At 52.6% G+C, this 14,712-nt stretch overlaps 1 protein-coding gene across 2 annotated transcripts in view; it reads left to right on the forward strand.

Annotated features, from left to right (window-relative positions):
• NOTCH2 (notch 2) overlaps positions 7,471 to 14,712 on the forward strand; it is an 81,025-nt gene continuing 73,783 nt past the window's right edge. The window contains exon 1 of one of the 2 annotated variants that reach the window (XM_021403986.1): positions 7,471 to 7,647. In XM_021403986.1, the coding sequence (XP_021259661.1) occupies positions 7,566 to 7,647 (82 nt within the window). In that variant the 5' untranslated portion in view covers positions 7,471 to 7,565. Of the gene's footprint in view, positions 7,648 to 7,712; positions 7,738 to 14,712 lie in introns of those variants that run through there. The other variant, XM_021403987.1, reaches the window with a different exon arrangement.

The following is a 14,712-nucleotide window of genomic DNA, read 5'->3' on the forward strand; positions in this document are numbered from 1 at the left end:
TTTTTTTTTTTCCTGCAATCACCTTCTCCCTACCTCACTTGGGAAGCTGAAATTGTAGGTGAAGAAAAACTCATAATGGGCAATAGTATATAGCTGTTTCTTTCTCACGGGCCAATCTATATAGTCGCAGTGTAATGTGATTTTACTTTATTCCACTTGTGCTAGGAGTACAATTTTATCCGTCAGCTTTTTTTAACTTTAAAAAAAAAAAACAACCCAAACCACAAAACCCTAAAGCTCAGGCCTTTCCACTCTTTTCTGCACTCAAGTGTCTGTTTCTGTAACTTGGTAGGAAGCAGGCAGTGTCACAGAAGGAAGTTTCAGGGTTCCCCAGTACCTTTTACAAGCACGTGTTCTTGTGTAGTTCTGGAAATATAAACTGGGTCCTGGAACTGTTTCCTGCCACGGGGTAGGGATTTGGGGAGCTGTTGTCCTGCCCAGCCTGGTGACATGTGGGACTGGCAGGGAAGCAGTTAGCACTGTCAGTCAACCAAGCAAATCTGATCTGTCACGTACTCTAGAATTATCTGGTTTCTGCATGATGTCTCTAAGTGTTACCTTGTAGATTGCTTTATTATTACTATTTTTAATCTTTACAAGTGGTGTCACTAACAGGTGACTGTCCCAGTGATGTAGGTCTGTGTGTGATGTGGGTACTGGAAGGTGAGCAGACACCGACTGTACCTGGACTGTTGTGACTTGAGGGGGTGATGCTGCTGCGGCAAGCAGCAGCTCAGCAAGCAGTTGCCTGCTGCAGCTCAAGTGTCAGCAGTGAAATAAATGCTTCTGAAAAATCCCCTTGGCAGCGTGACTCATGTCTTTGTTGTTCTAGAGGATACTTTCTTTGCTTCTAGGGGCACAGGAGGGTAAAGACCCCATAGTTAACCCACAGCTCTCTGCTGTGTGCAGAGCAGGGCGTGCAGCCTGAGCAGTCAGTGCCAGTGCAGGCCCAGAGCTGCTGCCTGCAGATGGCAGTGCTGGCACGGTGCAGAGCCCTGCCGGAGCTGGGGGACTCTACCTGAGGACTCCCCATCTTGTTGCACTGCTCTAGCCTCCCTGAAGCCCCGCAGCTTTGCTGGGCCCGAGGGTTGGTTGGTTTGTTTTTTAAGAAAAAAAAGCTGTTGTCGTTGTGCGCACTTGCTGCTGCCACTGTTCAGGTCTGGGCACTTCTGGGTGTCCCCATGCCCACCAAGTGCTGGAAGGAATGGGGAATGTAGAAGGGATCGCATGGAGCTGTGCCCACCCTGACCCACCAGGAGGCTGTGCTGGGTGGGTGGCAAATCCTGTTCTCTGCCTCCTTGCATGCTGCTGTCAGTGTCGCATGTAAACCAGGTGCCATCTGGTACAGACCACAGCGATGCTCTGCATCATCACCTCTCCCAGAGGGCAGTGGTTTGGGTGCTACAGGGTTTTGGTTTCTGTGTTTATTTGGGCACCAGCTGCTTTCCCCCACTTTGAACCAGCTCTAAACACTTGCAGCCCCCCACCTCCCCTTTTTTTGAGAGGAAAAAAAACCACGTTCAGCATCTTTCTTTCTGGAGTCATGGGAGTGTTTGAACCCAGGTGGTTTGAGGGAGCTGCTTTGCCATGAATGAATGTCCCAGTGGCACCAAGGGTTGTGCCGGCATCGCTGTGTCAGGGATTCACACATCTGCCTGAGGACACCAGTCACCAAGTAACAGCCTGCACAGTGAAGGCCAGGATAGTAAGGGTTGGGGTTCAGTCCTCACAGCATCCAGTCCTTGTGTTTTCTCCCTTGGGGACCCTGTGGCTCTGCTCCTTGGGGTGAGCTGGCTGGTAAGCTTGGGAGGCTGCCTCCTGCTCCTCGCTGCTTGCTCTGCTGCTTTGCTGCTGAAGTGACCTTTAGAAAAGGAGGATGTGTCTTCGCTGCTGCCTGAAAATGAAAGCTCTTCAGATGGCAGGGCACTGTGCTACCACAACTAGGCTTGGAGGCCAGCCAAGGGCAGCTGACTACAGGGAGCAATCCTCCCCGGATCATAGAATCATAGAATGGTTTGAGTTGGAAGGGACCATTAAGATCATCTAGTTCCGACCCTCTTGCTCTAGGCAGGGAAACCTCCCACTAGACCAGGTTGCTCACAGCCCCATCCAGCCTGACATCAAATGCCTCCAGGAAAAGGGCATCCACAACCTCACTGGGCAGCCTGTTCCAGTGTCTCACCACTCTCACAGTAAGGAATTTCTTCCTAATATCTAGTCTAAATCTACCCTCTTCCAGCTTAAAGCCATTTCCCCTTGTCCTGTCACTACATGCCCTCATAAAAAGACCCTCCACAGATGTCCTGTAGCCCCTTTCAGGAACTGTGGCTCGTCTCAGCACACCATAAACTGTCCTAGGGCACCCCAAAATGCCCCATCCCATCTTTCTGGGGTGATGCAGCTGGGCTGGACCACAAGGCAGGGCAGTTCCTGGCAGCCTTATTCACCCCCAGATCTGAGCCTTTCTGGGGCCCAGCAGCTCCCCAGGCCCTACAGCCAACGCTTGAGAGAGGCAGGCTCTGACCTCACCTCCCCAACTGCTCTGTCCACTTTTCCCCAACAGCCTCTGATAGCTGCCTACACCTCTCCCCAGCTCTGCATCCACTTGGGGCAACCCTACCACCGCCCCTCCCCTGCCTGTCCCCAGCTCAGGCGCTGGCTGGGTCTCCCCTGGGTCATGGGATACCCAGTGTTCATTGTGCCCACAGCACTGAGCCTCACAGCAGCTGCTCCCAGCTGACTGCAGCTGTGCCTGAGCATGCAAACTCACTGCAGGAGACAAAGCAGAAATGGGCGGAGCTCTCTCTTGAGCTCCCAGCAGAGCCATAGCCAAGCAGGCAGGCACCGATCTCCACGCTGCAGGGGTTTTCTCTGCTGTGATGGCTGCAGGGAGAAGCCCAATGTGATTTTGAATCATGGTTTGTAAAACCCCCTGTGGTTGAGCCCTGGTGCTCTGTTCAGAGATGATAAACCCGTTTCCTGTGTCATTTTTTTTTTCTTCCTTCCCCATGTTGAGCTGCTGCCAGCTCTGCTTCCCTCTAAACTCCCCAGCCCTGCAGTGTGCCCCACGGACTGCTTGCTGCCCCAGCTCACCGTGTACCCCTGCCTGTGCTCACTGGGAGCAGGACACTTTAACACAACCTGGAGCTGAAAGTGTGCCCTCCCTGCCGCCTGTCACCCAGGCACCCGAAAATGGAAGCAGACACAGGATTTGCATAGAGGAGCAGAAATAATGCGCTCAGTCAGTGACCCTGAGACCCCTGCTCATCCCTATCACCAGTGGGAGTATGGGGAGCCCAGGGTTCACTGAGACCTCTCCCGGAGCTGAGTGACAAACGCTGCTAATGTCCTGTCCCCATGTCCTGCTGCATTAGGGTCTGCTTGGGAAAGGGCTGTCTGTCCTAGGTGCCCCCTCCAGCAAGTATAGCCCCAGCAGCTCAAGGTAACCGCAAGTGGGTGAATTCTCACTCCGTTGCATGCCCAGGCCCGGGAAGGCCCCAGGAGTTTAGCAGCCACCCTGTACGTCACCAGCTTTGGTAAAAGCAGCACAAGCAGAGCCACACAGCCCCTCTGGGACAGGAGCCCACCAGCACACCAGTTATAAATATTCCCAGGCTCCTGGAGCAGGTGCTGCAGCCCAGGAGCCACTCAGCCAAAATTCTCCCCGCGATTAACCGCCGCACACAAACAGCGTGGGCGCGTGGTGCACTCCTGCGGCGCACGGGGCTCCCTCCCCACCAGCCAGCCCACTTGATGCAGGAATGTCTTTTCTCTTTTTTTTAAGCTAGCAGGTAAGACAATCAGTGCGAAAGCCAAGTCATGTGAGTTTTAACAGTAATAGATGAGCCACAGGACAAGCTATTTGTAGTGCAGGCGCAAGGTTGCCAACCCTGAGGATTTTGTTGGAAGCCTCTCTCCCTCCTATTTTTATTAACCCTCTTGACTGCTGAAGTCTTGAAACTGTGAAAGAACCCAGCTTCTATTTTAATGGAGCTCCAGCTCCTCTGTTTGCAAAAAAGAAAGCTTCGATATATGACTCCCCCCCGCCGCAAAACACAGACAGGTAAAATTAAGGCAACTTTGATATGGGTGTGTAAAACGCTCGGATTTAAGGCAGGCATTTGGGTGTGTACTGAGCAGAAGTTTGAATGCCTGAACTGCCAACAATGTCACAGAAAGGTTAGTGCAAGAAAATACAATTTATTTTGAGGCTGACAATGAGTTCCTGCAAAGCTGGTGAAACCAGTGATCCCTGTGAGGTATGGGCCAGGGGAAATGCAAAGCACTTCTCACTCAGTGAGAAGTACACTCAGTGTACCTCAGACTCAAATGTACCCCATGGACGGAGCTGAGCTGAGTACAACAGCACTGGCATACATCTGCAGGGCAGCATGCCCCCCAGTTTCAGAGCTATGAGCCAGCTGGTTGCAGTGGGCAGAAGGTGTCATGCAACAGGTGCAGGGCCCCAACTTGTGGGCACTCCTCTGACAGCAGCTCCGAGGGGACACCATGTCCCTGGCACCGTGTCCCTCTGGGCTTCCTCTCCGCCAGGCCAGAGGGTACAGGCTGGAGCGGGACTCATTCCCCCCATTTTTGAGAAGAGATCAGCTACTGGGGATCACACCCAACTGGGACCTGCACCCCGACACCTCTGGTGGCAGCCCAGCACCATCACCCCAGGATGACCACTCATCAATGGCCAGCAAGGCAGCTTGCTTTGAAGCAGTGGTGCAGGAAGTGTGACAAAGGCTTGAGCTGAAAAGCAGCCTGCAACCGCTATATCAAAACAAGCGCACCACTACTTTACAGAACAGGCTGCAGAAACCATTTCAGAGGAAGACTTGCAACACCAAGCTGCAAAGGCATCACTGCAGGGCAGCGCTGGGGCTCACTGACCACTTGATCTCCCTGCCTTTGTCAGCCAAAGTGCCAGGATTTCCCTAATTGCCACTACTGCTTAAATAGCGATACTGCAGATCTCCTCTGTTCAGCTCTGCTAATCCCTCAGCTGGCACCGCTTGCCGTGCTGCAGCTCTCCAGCTGCCCTCCTCCTCTCACCCTCAGCACCCAGCAAGACGCAGTAAGGGGTGCCCGAGTCCTCCAGCCCCAGCGCTGGCTACTGGTGATCTCCGGGTGGGAAACAGAGTCAAATGACATGGCTGTGTCTGCAGCCTGCTGGTGTAACGCACGCTACTTCTGCCAGTGGGTTTCCCTACGTGATGAATCTTTGTTTATCTGCATATAGTGCTCTTAACGGGACTGTAACGGGGCGTGTAAGATGATGCAATGCTGAACCATATTTTTAACTCCCGTGCAAACAGTTTGTCGCTTAATGAGGCAGACCCACCAGTCTGAGACGGGGAACTGATTGAGCTTTACCTTGGGGATGTCACTGGGTGCCCTATGTTCCTCTGCTGCTCTTGCCTGGCCACGTGTCAGCCCCTGAGAGCCGTGCTGGGGCAGCTGCAGATGCTGCCCCAGCTTGGAGGAGAAGTAGCTTGCAACCAGGCCAAGCCAAATGCCAGTGAGGGAGCACTGCCCATTTCAAGGTCAGGGATAATGAGTAATGCACAGCACTGGGGGGAGCTGGAAATTGCAGCCTTCAGTGAAATATCAGAATTCTTCCCAAATTAGCTACATTAGGAAGACTGAACCCAAGCCCTCCCCATTCCAGTTACATTCCTGCCTTTATTTCGTCTCCTCCTAGCTTGGCTTAGTGATCATTTTCTTCTACCCATAATTTACATGTAGAGAGTTTGTACTCCTCAATTCCCATTCAAACATCAGGCCTCTATTTTCAGACTCTGCCTTCCACCCCACAGCCTGCAGATGCGGTAAAGTGCAGTCTCAAGCACGAAGCTGTCCCTGCAGTTAGTTGCAGTCTTGGGCATGCTCCAGGTCTTCACCCACACACGCAAGGCGCTCAGGGGAGCCCAGCGTGCTAGGAGTACTGCTGCAAGCAGCACCTGATAGCAGTCCCAGCCCAGCTGCAACGCGCTGCTGTGTGCCCATGAGCGATGGGAAGGTCCAGCAGCTGTGCAAGGCAGTGGGAAAGGCTTGGTCCAAGTTGCAAACCCCTGCCCAGGCACGCCTGAAAAAATCGCTGGGCTCTTTCCCTCATGGTGGCACGGCACTAACAATCCAGCTCCATGCCTGGGAAGAGCCGCAAAGACCCAGTGAATTAAAGGGGGAAAACACTGGACTTTATTCATTACCCCCCTCTTTCCCCTGAGCTCGGCACAATCCTCCCTTCGCAGGAGATGCAGGCCAGCATGCCATGTCAGCACATAACACAAAGAGCTCTCAGTCTGCGAGGAGCTGGAATTGCAGCAGAAGGATTTTTAACGCTTTAAATGATGGTTTAGCGCCGGATGGGCTCTTGAGATTGAATCCAGACCCTCACTACAGCAAATAGTGTCTGCTTTATAACGCCACTACTTTCTGCAAACCTCCTCTGGGAGAATTTGTTTCTCTTCCTGGGTTTTGCCACTCTCAACAGGGTGCTTCAACGCAAGGAAGAGATAACATGTAGGGCTGAGATAACACTAAGAGCCTGCACACCTGCTCTTCAGACAAGTGAACTCTCACTCACACTGGAGTGAACCTCTGGCAGCAAAAGCCATTTTCAGTTCTAGCTTCCCACAGCGCTCCTGGCCTCTGCCCAGCAGCTGCCTCCGCCCTGCACGGAGTTTCATGGCTATGCTGGGGCTGCCCCTGCCCGCACTGCCTCACTAAGTCAGCAGTGCAGTCACAGAGCCCGGCTCAGTCCTAGGTGCCTGACCTGTCTGTGGTGGTGGCAACGCCGCATTCTCTGGGCACTGTCTGCAGGACGGCATCCCACGCTGGGTCTCTGGTGCTGCCCTTCACCGTGCATCTCTCTGCACTATATGCATCTCTCTGCACCGTATGCATCTCTCCACTGCCGCACTGCTTGGGAACAGGGACTTGTCAGAGCCTTCCCACTTGTGCAGCCGTGACCCCAGGTTCCTCTCCCTGCCCGCTGTGCGGACAACCAGCTCTCGTGGAGCTGAGGCGGCAATACCACTCCTCACGGCACGCGGCCGGCAATCCCCCAGCCCCAGCCGCAACCCGTCCGCGGCAGAGACAAGGCCACATGCCAGCACCTCAGGCTGCGGGCCGGCGCTCCTTCAGGACCCGAGGACCGGCGGCCTGTAAGGTGGCCGCCAACACACCCACCCTGCTAGGGCCCTGCCCTCCACTCCCATCCCCACCGCCCTCCTGCCGGCCCGTTCGCAGCCCTCGCAGCCCCATCACCTCTCTGTCTACCCGCACGAGGACCCCGCGCCCCGCACCACGATGCGCCCCGCATCCCACCTCACCCGTCCCGCCTCACCCCGCCGCGCGCTCCCCGTGCGAGCGCCCCCTTGCGGCGGGCGGGCGGAGCACAGCGGGGCGGAGCGGGGCGGGGCGGGGCGGGGCGGGCGGAGGAAGCGAGGGCGGTGCGGCCGTGTCCCTCCGCGGGCGCCATCGGCGGTTCTGTCGGAGGATCGCTCCGCGCGGCTGCGGCGGGCTGCGAGGTGCCGGGCGGGAGAGCGGCTGTGGGCATGGCCCGCGGAGCGGGGCCGGCGTTCGCTGCCCTCCTCGGGCTGGTGCTGGCCGTGCTGAGCCGCGCCGAGCCCGCGGCCGGTGAGTGCGGGGCGGGGGGAGGCGGCGAGGCGCGGGGTCCGGGGCTGAGGCGCGGGGCNGCCGTGCTGAGCCGCGCCGAGCCCGCGGCCGGTGAGTGCGGGGCGGGGGGAGGCGGCGAGGCGCGGGGTCCGGGGCTGAGGCGCGGGGCGAGGCGCTGGGGAGGGGGCCCTTACCCCCGGGGAGGAGCAGAAGGGGGAGGGAGCCCGCGCTCCGCTCCTCTGCCCTGGGCGGGGGGAGCCGGCCGCTTTGACGCGTGGGCGTTGCGCCCCGCTCGGCCGGGCCGGGTGCTCGGCCCGACGCGGCCGCGGGTGGGCAGCCGGCAGAAGCGCCTCATCCCCAGAGCCCGTCCTGGGCGCGACCTGCCCGGCTCTGCCCTTACGTTACAGAAGCGCTCCGAGCATCGGGAGTGGGAGAAAAGGTGTTTCCTGAGCGTGGTTTGGTCAGGTTTGCTCAAAAAGGACGGGAAAGGCAAAGGCTCTTAATGGCGTAGGTGTCTTATAAGGACAGAAGTAGGTTCTCTTGGTAGAGGAGAGGCATGTTGCATATCAGGAGTAGGGCTTACACGGCCCAGTAAGTACAGTGGTGGTCCTTGTTCGTGTGGTGGTGAGCATCCCGCCCGTCCCGCAGGAGAGCAGGCTGGTAGGACAGGGCGTGATGGCCTCAAGTTGTGCCAGGGGAGGTTCAGGTTGGATATTCAGAAAAATTCCGTCTCAGGAAGAGCGGTAATGCTCTGGGACAGGCTGCCCAGGGAGGTGGTAGGGTCACTGTCCGTGGAGATGTTCAAGAAACATTTAGATGTTGTACTGAGGGATGTGGTTTAGTCAGTAAATATTGGTGGCTAATGGTTGGACTGGATGATCTTAGACGTCTTTTCCAACTTTAATGATTCTGTCATTCTAAGATGGCGAAACGCTAGTTTTGCAAAGACTGCACGTTGTGCCCATTGACTTAAGCATTGCCTTAATATCAGCAGCTTCCCAGCTCATTGCTGCCCCCGAGGCTCCCGCCCCGGCAGGGCTGTGTGGAGCAGCAGTGGCACCTGCAGTATCTGCCCGAGCCCTGCCCGCGTGTGGAAACCCTCAGGCCAAGCAGGGTGGCTTTCCCAGGCTGGCGACAGCTCCTGAGTGCTCACCTCCATTTCTTCAGTGAGTGGAGAAAGGAAACGTGAAGTCACTGAAAGGGTATTTTCAGGTGTCTATTCAGTTGTCTTGATTCTCTTGTGCAAGAGGCTGCAACGGTCTGATGTCAGCCCTCTTGGTCAATAACTAGGAGGCTCCTGGATGCGCGATGGTTTGGACGGCTCAGCGCTGCCTCATCATGCAAGCCCAATGGCACGGCAACTTGCTTTTCCAGTTGGGCCTCTGTTTAGTTTGTAGAAGCCTGCAGTTGAAGCTGCAGTGAGCTGGGGCGGGGCGGGAACACCTGCACTTTTGGTGAGGCCACTTTCCTGATAATTACTCTTAATGGTGGTGATTTGCTCCTTGTCTGATCAGCCAGCAATGAGTGAAACAGGAATGCTCACTGGTAAAGCCCACCCTAATTACCCTCCATCGTTAATAACCTTTTTCACTGCCAAAGTGAACAACTTGAGTTCTGAGTCCAGTTTCACTACAGAGCAGGTGGGCGTCTGGGGCCCCACAAAGATATTGTGGACTGCACTTGGGATCTTTTGAGGACTTGAGATCCCGCTGACAGTGCTGGTCTGCTTGCTTGATCGGGGTTTGCTGAACAGCAAGTTTTACTCGATCACTTGAAGGCGTTACTGTATCACATTTGTTCTTATCAAAGGTGCTGGTTTAGACTTTCAAAACTGAGTGTGATTAGCATCTGGCTCACTCGCATCACTTCCTGCGGGGCACTGCTGAGAGCAGAAAGACATGACGATACTCTCACTGTTGTTCTCAAGACCTGAATGTTTGGGAAAAGAGGACTGGTGCCTCTGGTAGCATTTGGCACTGGAATCTCTTCCGTTTCTTTGTTGTCTTCCTTGGCTATTTCCCTCCTTATTTTGGGTGTCTTGCTGCCATTACAGCAACTTGCTATTTCCCTCCAGCATGTTCTGATCCTATTCACCCTCTCCACTTTACCAAAGTTCTGTCTGTGTTGTGAAAGGCCTTTGAACCCTTAGGCTGGATGTGGCCTTTGCTGTCACAGGGGTCTGGGCAGGTGGGATTGGGCCCCGCATCCTTTGTGGAGCTGGGAGCAGGTGATGGCAGGGCAATGGGGCGCTGGCAGCCCGCTTCTTCTGCATGCTGGCATCTCATCTAACAGCAGAACCAGATGGCTGCAGCGTGCACCTTCAAGCTTAAAGGAAGCAACGTAAGTTTGTACTCATGGCTAAAGGCTGCAAAGCCAAGGGATAGTGCAGTGATTCTTTAATTCTCACCCATTAAGGAAATGGCATCCATCTTGGGGGGGGGGGGGGAGAACTTCTCTAAGCATCTAAAGTCCTTCTGTAGTTCTATTCTTATTTTCTGTGCATTCATTCTGAAATTATCTTGCCAACAGAAATTGAGAGCTGTGTCTTGTCGATGCCATCCAGAAGAAGTATGGCCTGTATCGTTCTAAACACGCGGTCCTCTGAGGGCTGCAGAAATAATTGCTCATTCTGTTTAGAAAATAGTCTGTTCCTAGGGCACATGTCCTTTTTTTAGCCTGCACGAGGATGAAAAAAGAGCTTTGTATCTCAAAACGGCGCTGGTGTCTGCTGTTTGTTCCAAGCAGCAAGTCTTAATCTTGTTGCTCTGACATCACCATGGGCCGCGATGGAAGCTGACGGCAAGCAGCGGGCTGGCATTTTGGCAGGGCAGGCATTCGTAGTGTTCGAATTAATAAAGATTTAGTGCTGGAGAATGATGGAAGACTATGGAGAACACGCAAGCATGGCTTCTGTCTGCCAGATTTCCATAGAAACACCAATACCTCCTCAGCTCTTTAATTGCCTTCCCTACATTTTTTTGTCGAGAACTTTTTTTTCTAACTAAATGCTTTATGTTGCAGCTGTGGATTTGAGGCATTTTGGCTTTGTTTGGAAAACTGAAAACAGGGGAAGGCAGGGAACAGTGGCTGTGAAAGGAAATGGAATATGTGATTACTGATGGGATTTTGAACTGTTTTACAAACTCATCCTGAATTCCATGTCTGTTATAACTTCAGCTTTTATCAGCACTTCTTCAACAAGAGAAGTGTTGTGCGAAATGCCGCTACATCTGGTAGGAATACAGTCCTCTGACTGGCTCCTAGAGTGATACCTCAGACAGAAGGACTTCAGTTTTACCTGTGAGTTTGGACAACAGTTCCCAGCTCTGCTTTTAAGAGGGCAGATTAGCTGCTTTTGCCAGTTCCTGGATTCTTGAGCTCATATTAAAAAAAAAAAAAAAAGATGGATTTCTAAAACAAAATCTCTTCTTACAGCCTTGTTCTTCTAAAATCCTCTTAAATACACATTTCTGAAGGTTTTTTTTTTTTTTTACACTTATGAAGTCTGGAGAAGCTGGCAAAAGAAGCCTAACCAGTTTAGATCGTGGGGCTTTCTCTCTCACGGTGTGCACGGGCCGAATTCCTTCGTGCTGCCCTGCGCTCTGCTCAGCCCCGCATCTGACGAGAAAAATTAGTGACTTCTTCCTCAATACATAATCTTTTTTGAACCGTAATCTTTCAAGGTTAGTGTATAATGTAATTAGTTATCTCTCCTTTGTGGTTTTCCTTCAAAACCAGGCTGTCTCAGGGCGTTCTCGGCATTATTCCTTACAGCTTGTTGAGCAGTCGGCTCCCTCGCTCTCTGCAGTGCCAGCTGCTGCTGTGGAGGAATGTTGCCCCTTTCGGCACAGAGAGAAGCTACCCGTCTTCCTCTGGAATTGCTCCTCCTCATTCAGGGTTTTCTTGGCCGCTGCTTTTGCACTCTCTTTTCCTGGCGGGAAGCAGGAGCAGTTTTTCACTCCCTTGGCGCCCTGATGTGCGGTGTGGCTGTGGTTTCTGACCGTGCTGGTGGTACTTCAGAGCCGAGGAGCTGGCAGACGTGGCTCCTGTGCTTCCTGCCCCGCAGCTGCCAGCTCTAGGCTCCGAGTCCCTCTCTCCATCGTCCTGGTGTGTGATGGCAACAGTTGAAATGATGTCAGTTGCGGTGATCCTATCCGAAATGTATTTTGCCCTCTCATTTTCTTTCAAGTATTTAACGTTGTATTTACAGGTTTTTTCTTCTGTGTGATAAGTAGGTTGTTTTCAACCTTTTCCCCCCAAGACAATGCGTGCACTTGGAGCCAAGTTTCAGCCAAATGTGTCAGACGTCTAGATATAAAGATATCGAGTTTCTATAAACTTAATGGAAAACTTATGGGCAGAAAGAGGAGAGAGACCAGTGCAGTGTCACTCCATAGGAAGGCTGTACTATGTTCAGCTGTGTTCAGTGGTCCAGCAGGCTCTGTCAGAAGATCCGTTTCCCCTTTTGCAGTAAAACCTTTGGTCAGAGCCTTCTTAGATGCAGGATCATCGGCCACGCTTCACAGAGCTACAGGAAACCAACTTCATAACGTCCTTCCTTGCAGCATTACTTGTTTGGGTATTTCAGGGGTTTATTTCTGCTCAACTTTTTCTGGACTTACGGGTGAGGAGCTTGTTGGCCTTACTTTCCTGTTAGTGCTTGCTACAAAGCCCGTTCAGATTTCTTCTGGCTGTGGCTTTGTTTCCCGGTGGCAGCCTGCTCTTTTAAAAGCTCAGCTCCGATGCTTACAGCTCCAGATGCCAACTCTGCTATTTCTTTCAGTTTTCTAGCCTGGAAAGAGTCTGAATTTATAGTGTGCAGGTGAAGAACAGAAACCAAATCATAGCTTTCAGATCATCTTGGCATCCTTAAAGAACAGTGAGGCAGAAGTGTAACTTCTTTTCCTCTAGGTTTACTTTAACTATCTCTTCAGCCAAAAACATGAAACCTGAGCTAAACCATACTGCAGCTAACTCGGAGTTCTGTTTCAGATGCTCAAAGTCACGGCACTTCCAATGGTTGTTCTGAGGGTAACACTCTGTGCCCGTGCTCGTTGTGCTGCACTCTGGCCTTGGAGAGCAGTCCTGGTTGGCCAGTTACTGTATTGGGTTGAAATTGGGCTTACATGCAGGCGTGCTGCAAGGGTTTGTGTGGGCTCTAGGCTGGGTCATGCTGCTGATAGCATTCGTCTCGGGCACACTTAGAGCCCTCATCCTAGAGGCCTTTCAAGCTTATCTAGAATGCATGCTAGAAATTAAACACTTCTCTCCCTAAGTGGTGGCCTGCTCGCTTCACCTGTAAGGGCTTCAGGCAGTTTTGGTAATCACGGGGTGATTTCCCCATATCCCCGCATGGTGCCCAATGGGACTGGTGCAGCGGGGAGCCCTGGGCTTTCCCCACAGAGACCTGCAGCACACCTGAGCGAGGCTGGGGCAGGGCCAGAAACCCAGCAAACAATCCCCATTGCTTTTATTTTTATTTAAGCGCAGAAGAAGACAGCCAAAACAGCCCTTCCATCCCAGTCTGGGCAGCATAGTATGGGTGATAGAGAAGTGGCTGACTTTCTTGTCAAAACAAGAGTATCATGCTGTACACAACAAAATATCTCTAGTTAGTGTAATGGATGTCTCAAACTTCTCACGCTGGCTGGGGTAGAAGGTGGTTTCTGGTACTACTAACTTCTGAGCACAGGATAGTGCAGTAGCAGAAAGGCAGCTTTTGAAGTAAGTGGTGTTGAAATGCCTTGGTTTTGCGCGCATTGTGAAATTGTTGAAGATACCATGAAATACAGGAAGGCAGTGCTTTGTGCACAGAAATGTTAATGCTACTCTGAGAACTGCAGCCTTCGATTTCCCCTGTGATTTGTTTTTTTTTTTTTTGAGGAGAGGTCATCATGTTACTTTTAATATTCATTTTGGAATATTGTTATGTTTATGTTAACTTCAGTTCTAGTCACATTTCAATGCATTTCTGTTCAGTCTGTTTTAGTCTTAAGCTGCAAAAGTCATTTTTTTGTCTTTTTTAGCTTTGCTCTGTTCTAAGTTTTAATATGCAGTATGTATTTAGCTGCCTGCATTCCACTGTTCAATCCATCCCTGCTAAAGAATTCCAAGGACTACTGGTCATTTAATGACCCTCTAAGCAGCGGTACGAGGCAAAAAAAGCTGTCAAAAAAACAGGGGAAAATTAATCATTACTTTGCCAAAGCCTCTCTGCGGTAGCCGTGCGTGGCCCAGCAAGCAGAGCTGGAGTTGCTGGATGGGATCCTTGCCGGGAGCCGTGGCCGTGCCGTGCTGCTTGGTGCAGTTGTGCAGGCTGGCCAGGCGCTGGTTAAGCTTTTACCACACGGGTTACAAAATCCTGGCCGGGCAGCTCTCGCTGGGGACGCGGGTGCTCCAAGGGGTTACAAAATCCCGTCTGAAAGCTGGGCACAAAGGAAATAATCCTCTGAGCATTTGCTTCACTGGCTTGATCGGTTTAAAAAATAAAAGCTAACAGAGTGTTAAGGTAGTGAGGTGGGAATGCCAGCTCTCTTTCCCTCCTGGTTCCTCGAGGCTCGCTTTTGCAGCTCCTGACGCTTAGCGTAGGTGGGTGGAGGGGTCCGATCGTTAGCAGTCTTTCTGCAGCTTCCACTGAGCATGGTGTGTCTGAGCTGTGCTCGCTGCAGCTAATTCCTGCTCTGAAAGCGAGCTGCTGCACCTCTGGTTTCTGGCAGGAGCAGATGAGGTTTGGAGGCTTGTGGATGCTGCTGGTAAATGGGATAAAACTTGTCAGACAGGTGCGGATCAGTGTAAGCGTGTCTGACCGCCGTGGGGGGGAATGCCATACAAAATCCATGCTGATATTTCTGTTGCTTAGTAACCCTGACCCCGAGGTTATCTGAAAGGGGCTCCGAGTGGAATTTGGTTCATTTCCTGAGAGCTCTGCATGAGCAGTGCTATCCAAGTGCCCCATTTTCAGAAATCGAGTTAACAGGAAACAGGCGTGCTCGTGTGTGGGAAATATTAATAATGCTCCTGGGTTTGATTTAGCTGTGATCTACAGGGGTTGCCAGCTTGAAGCACTGCACCTCGCAGGGCGTGCGA

Source organism: Numida meleagris, chromosome 7, assembly GCF_002078875.1.
Source record: "Numida meleagris isolate 19003 breed g44 Domestic line chromosome 7, NumMel1.0, whole genome shotgun sequence".
In the NCBI taxonomy this organism is placed as follows: domain Eukaryota; kingdom Metazoa; phylum Chordata; class Aves; order Galliformes; family Numididae; genus Numida; species Numida meleagris.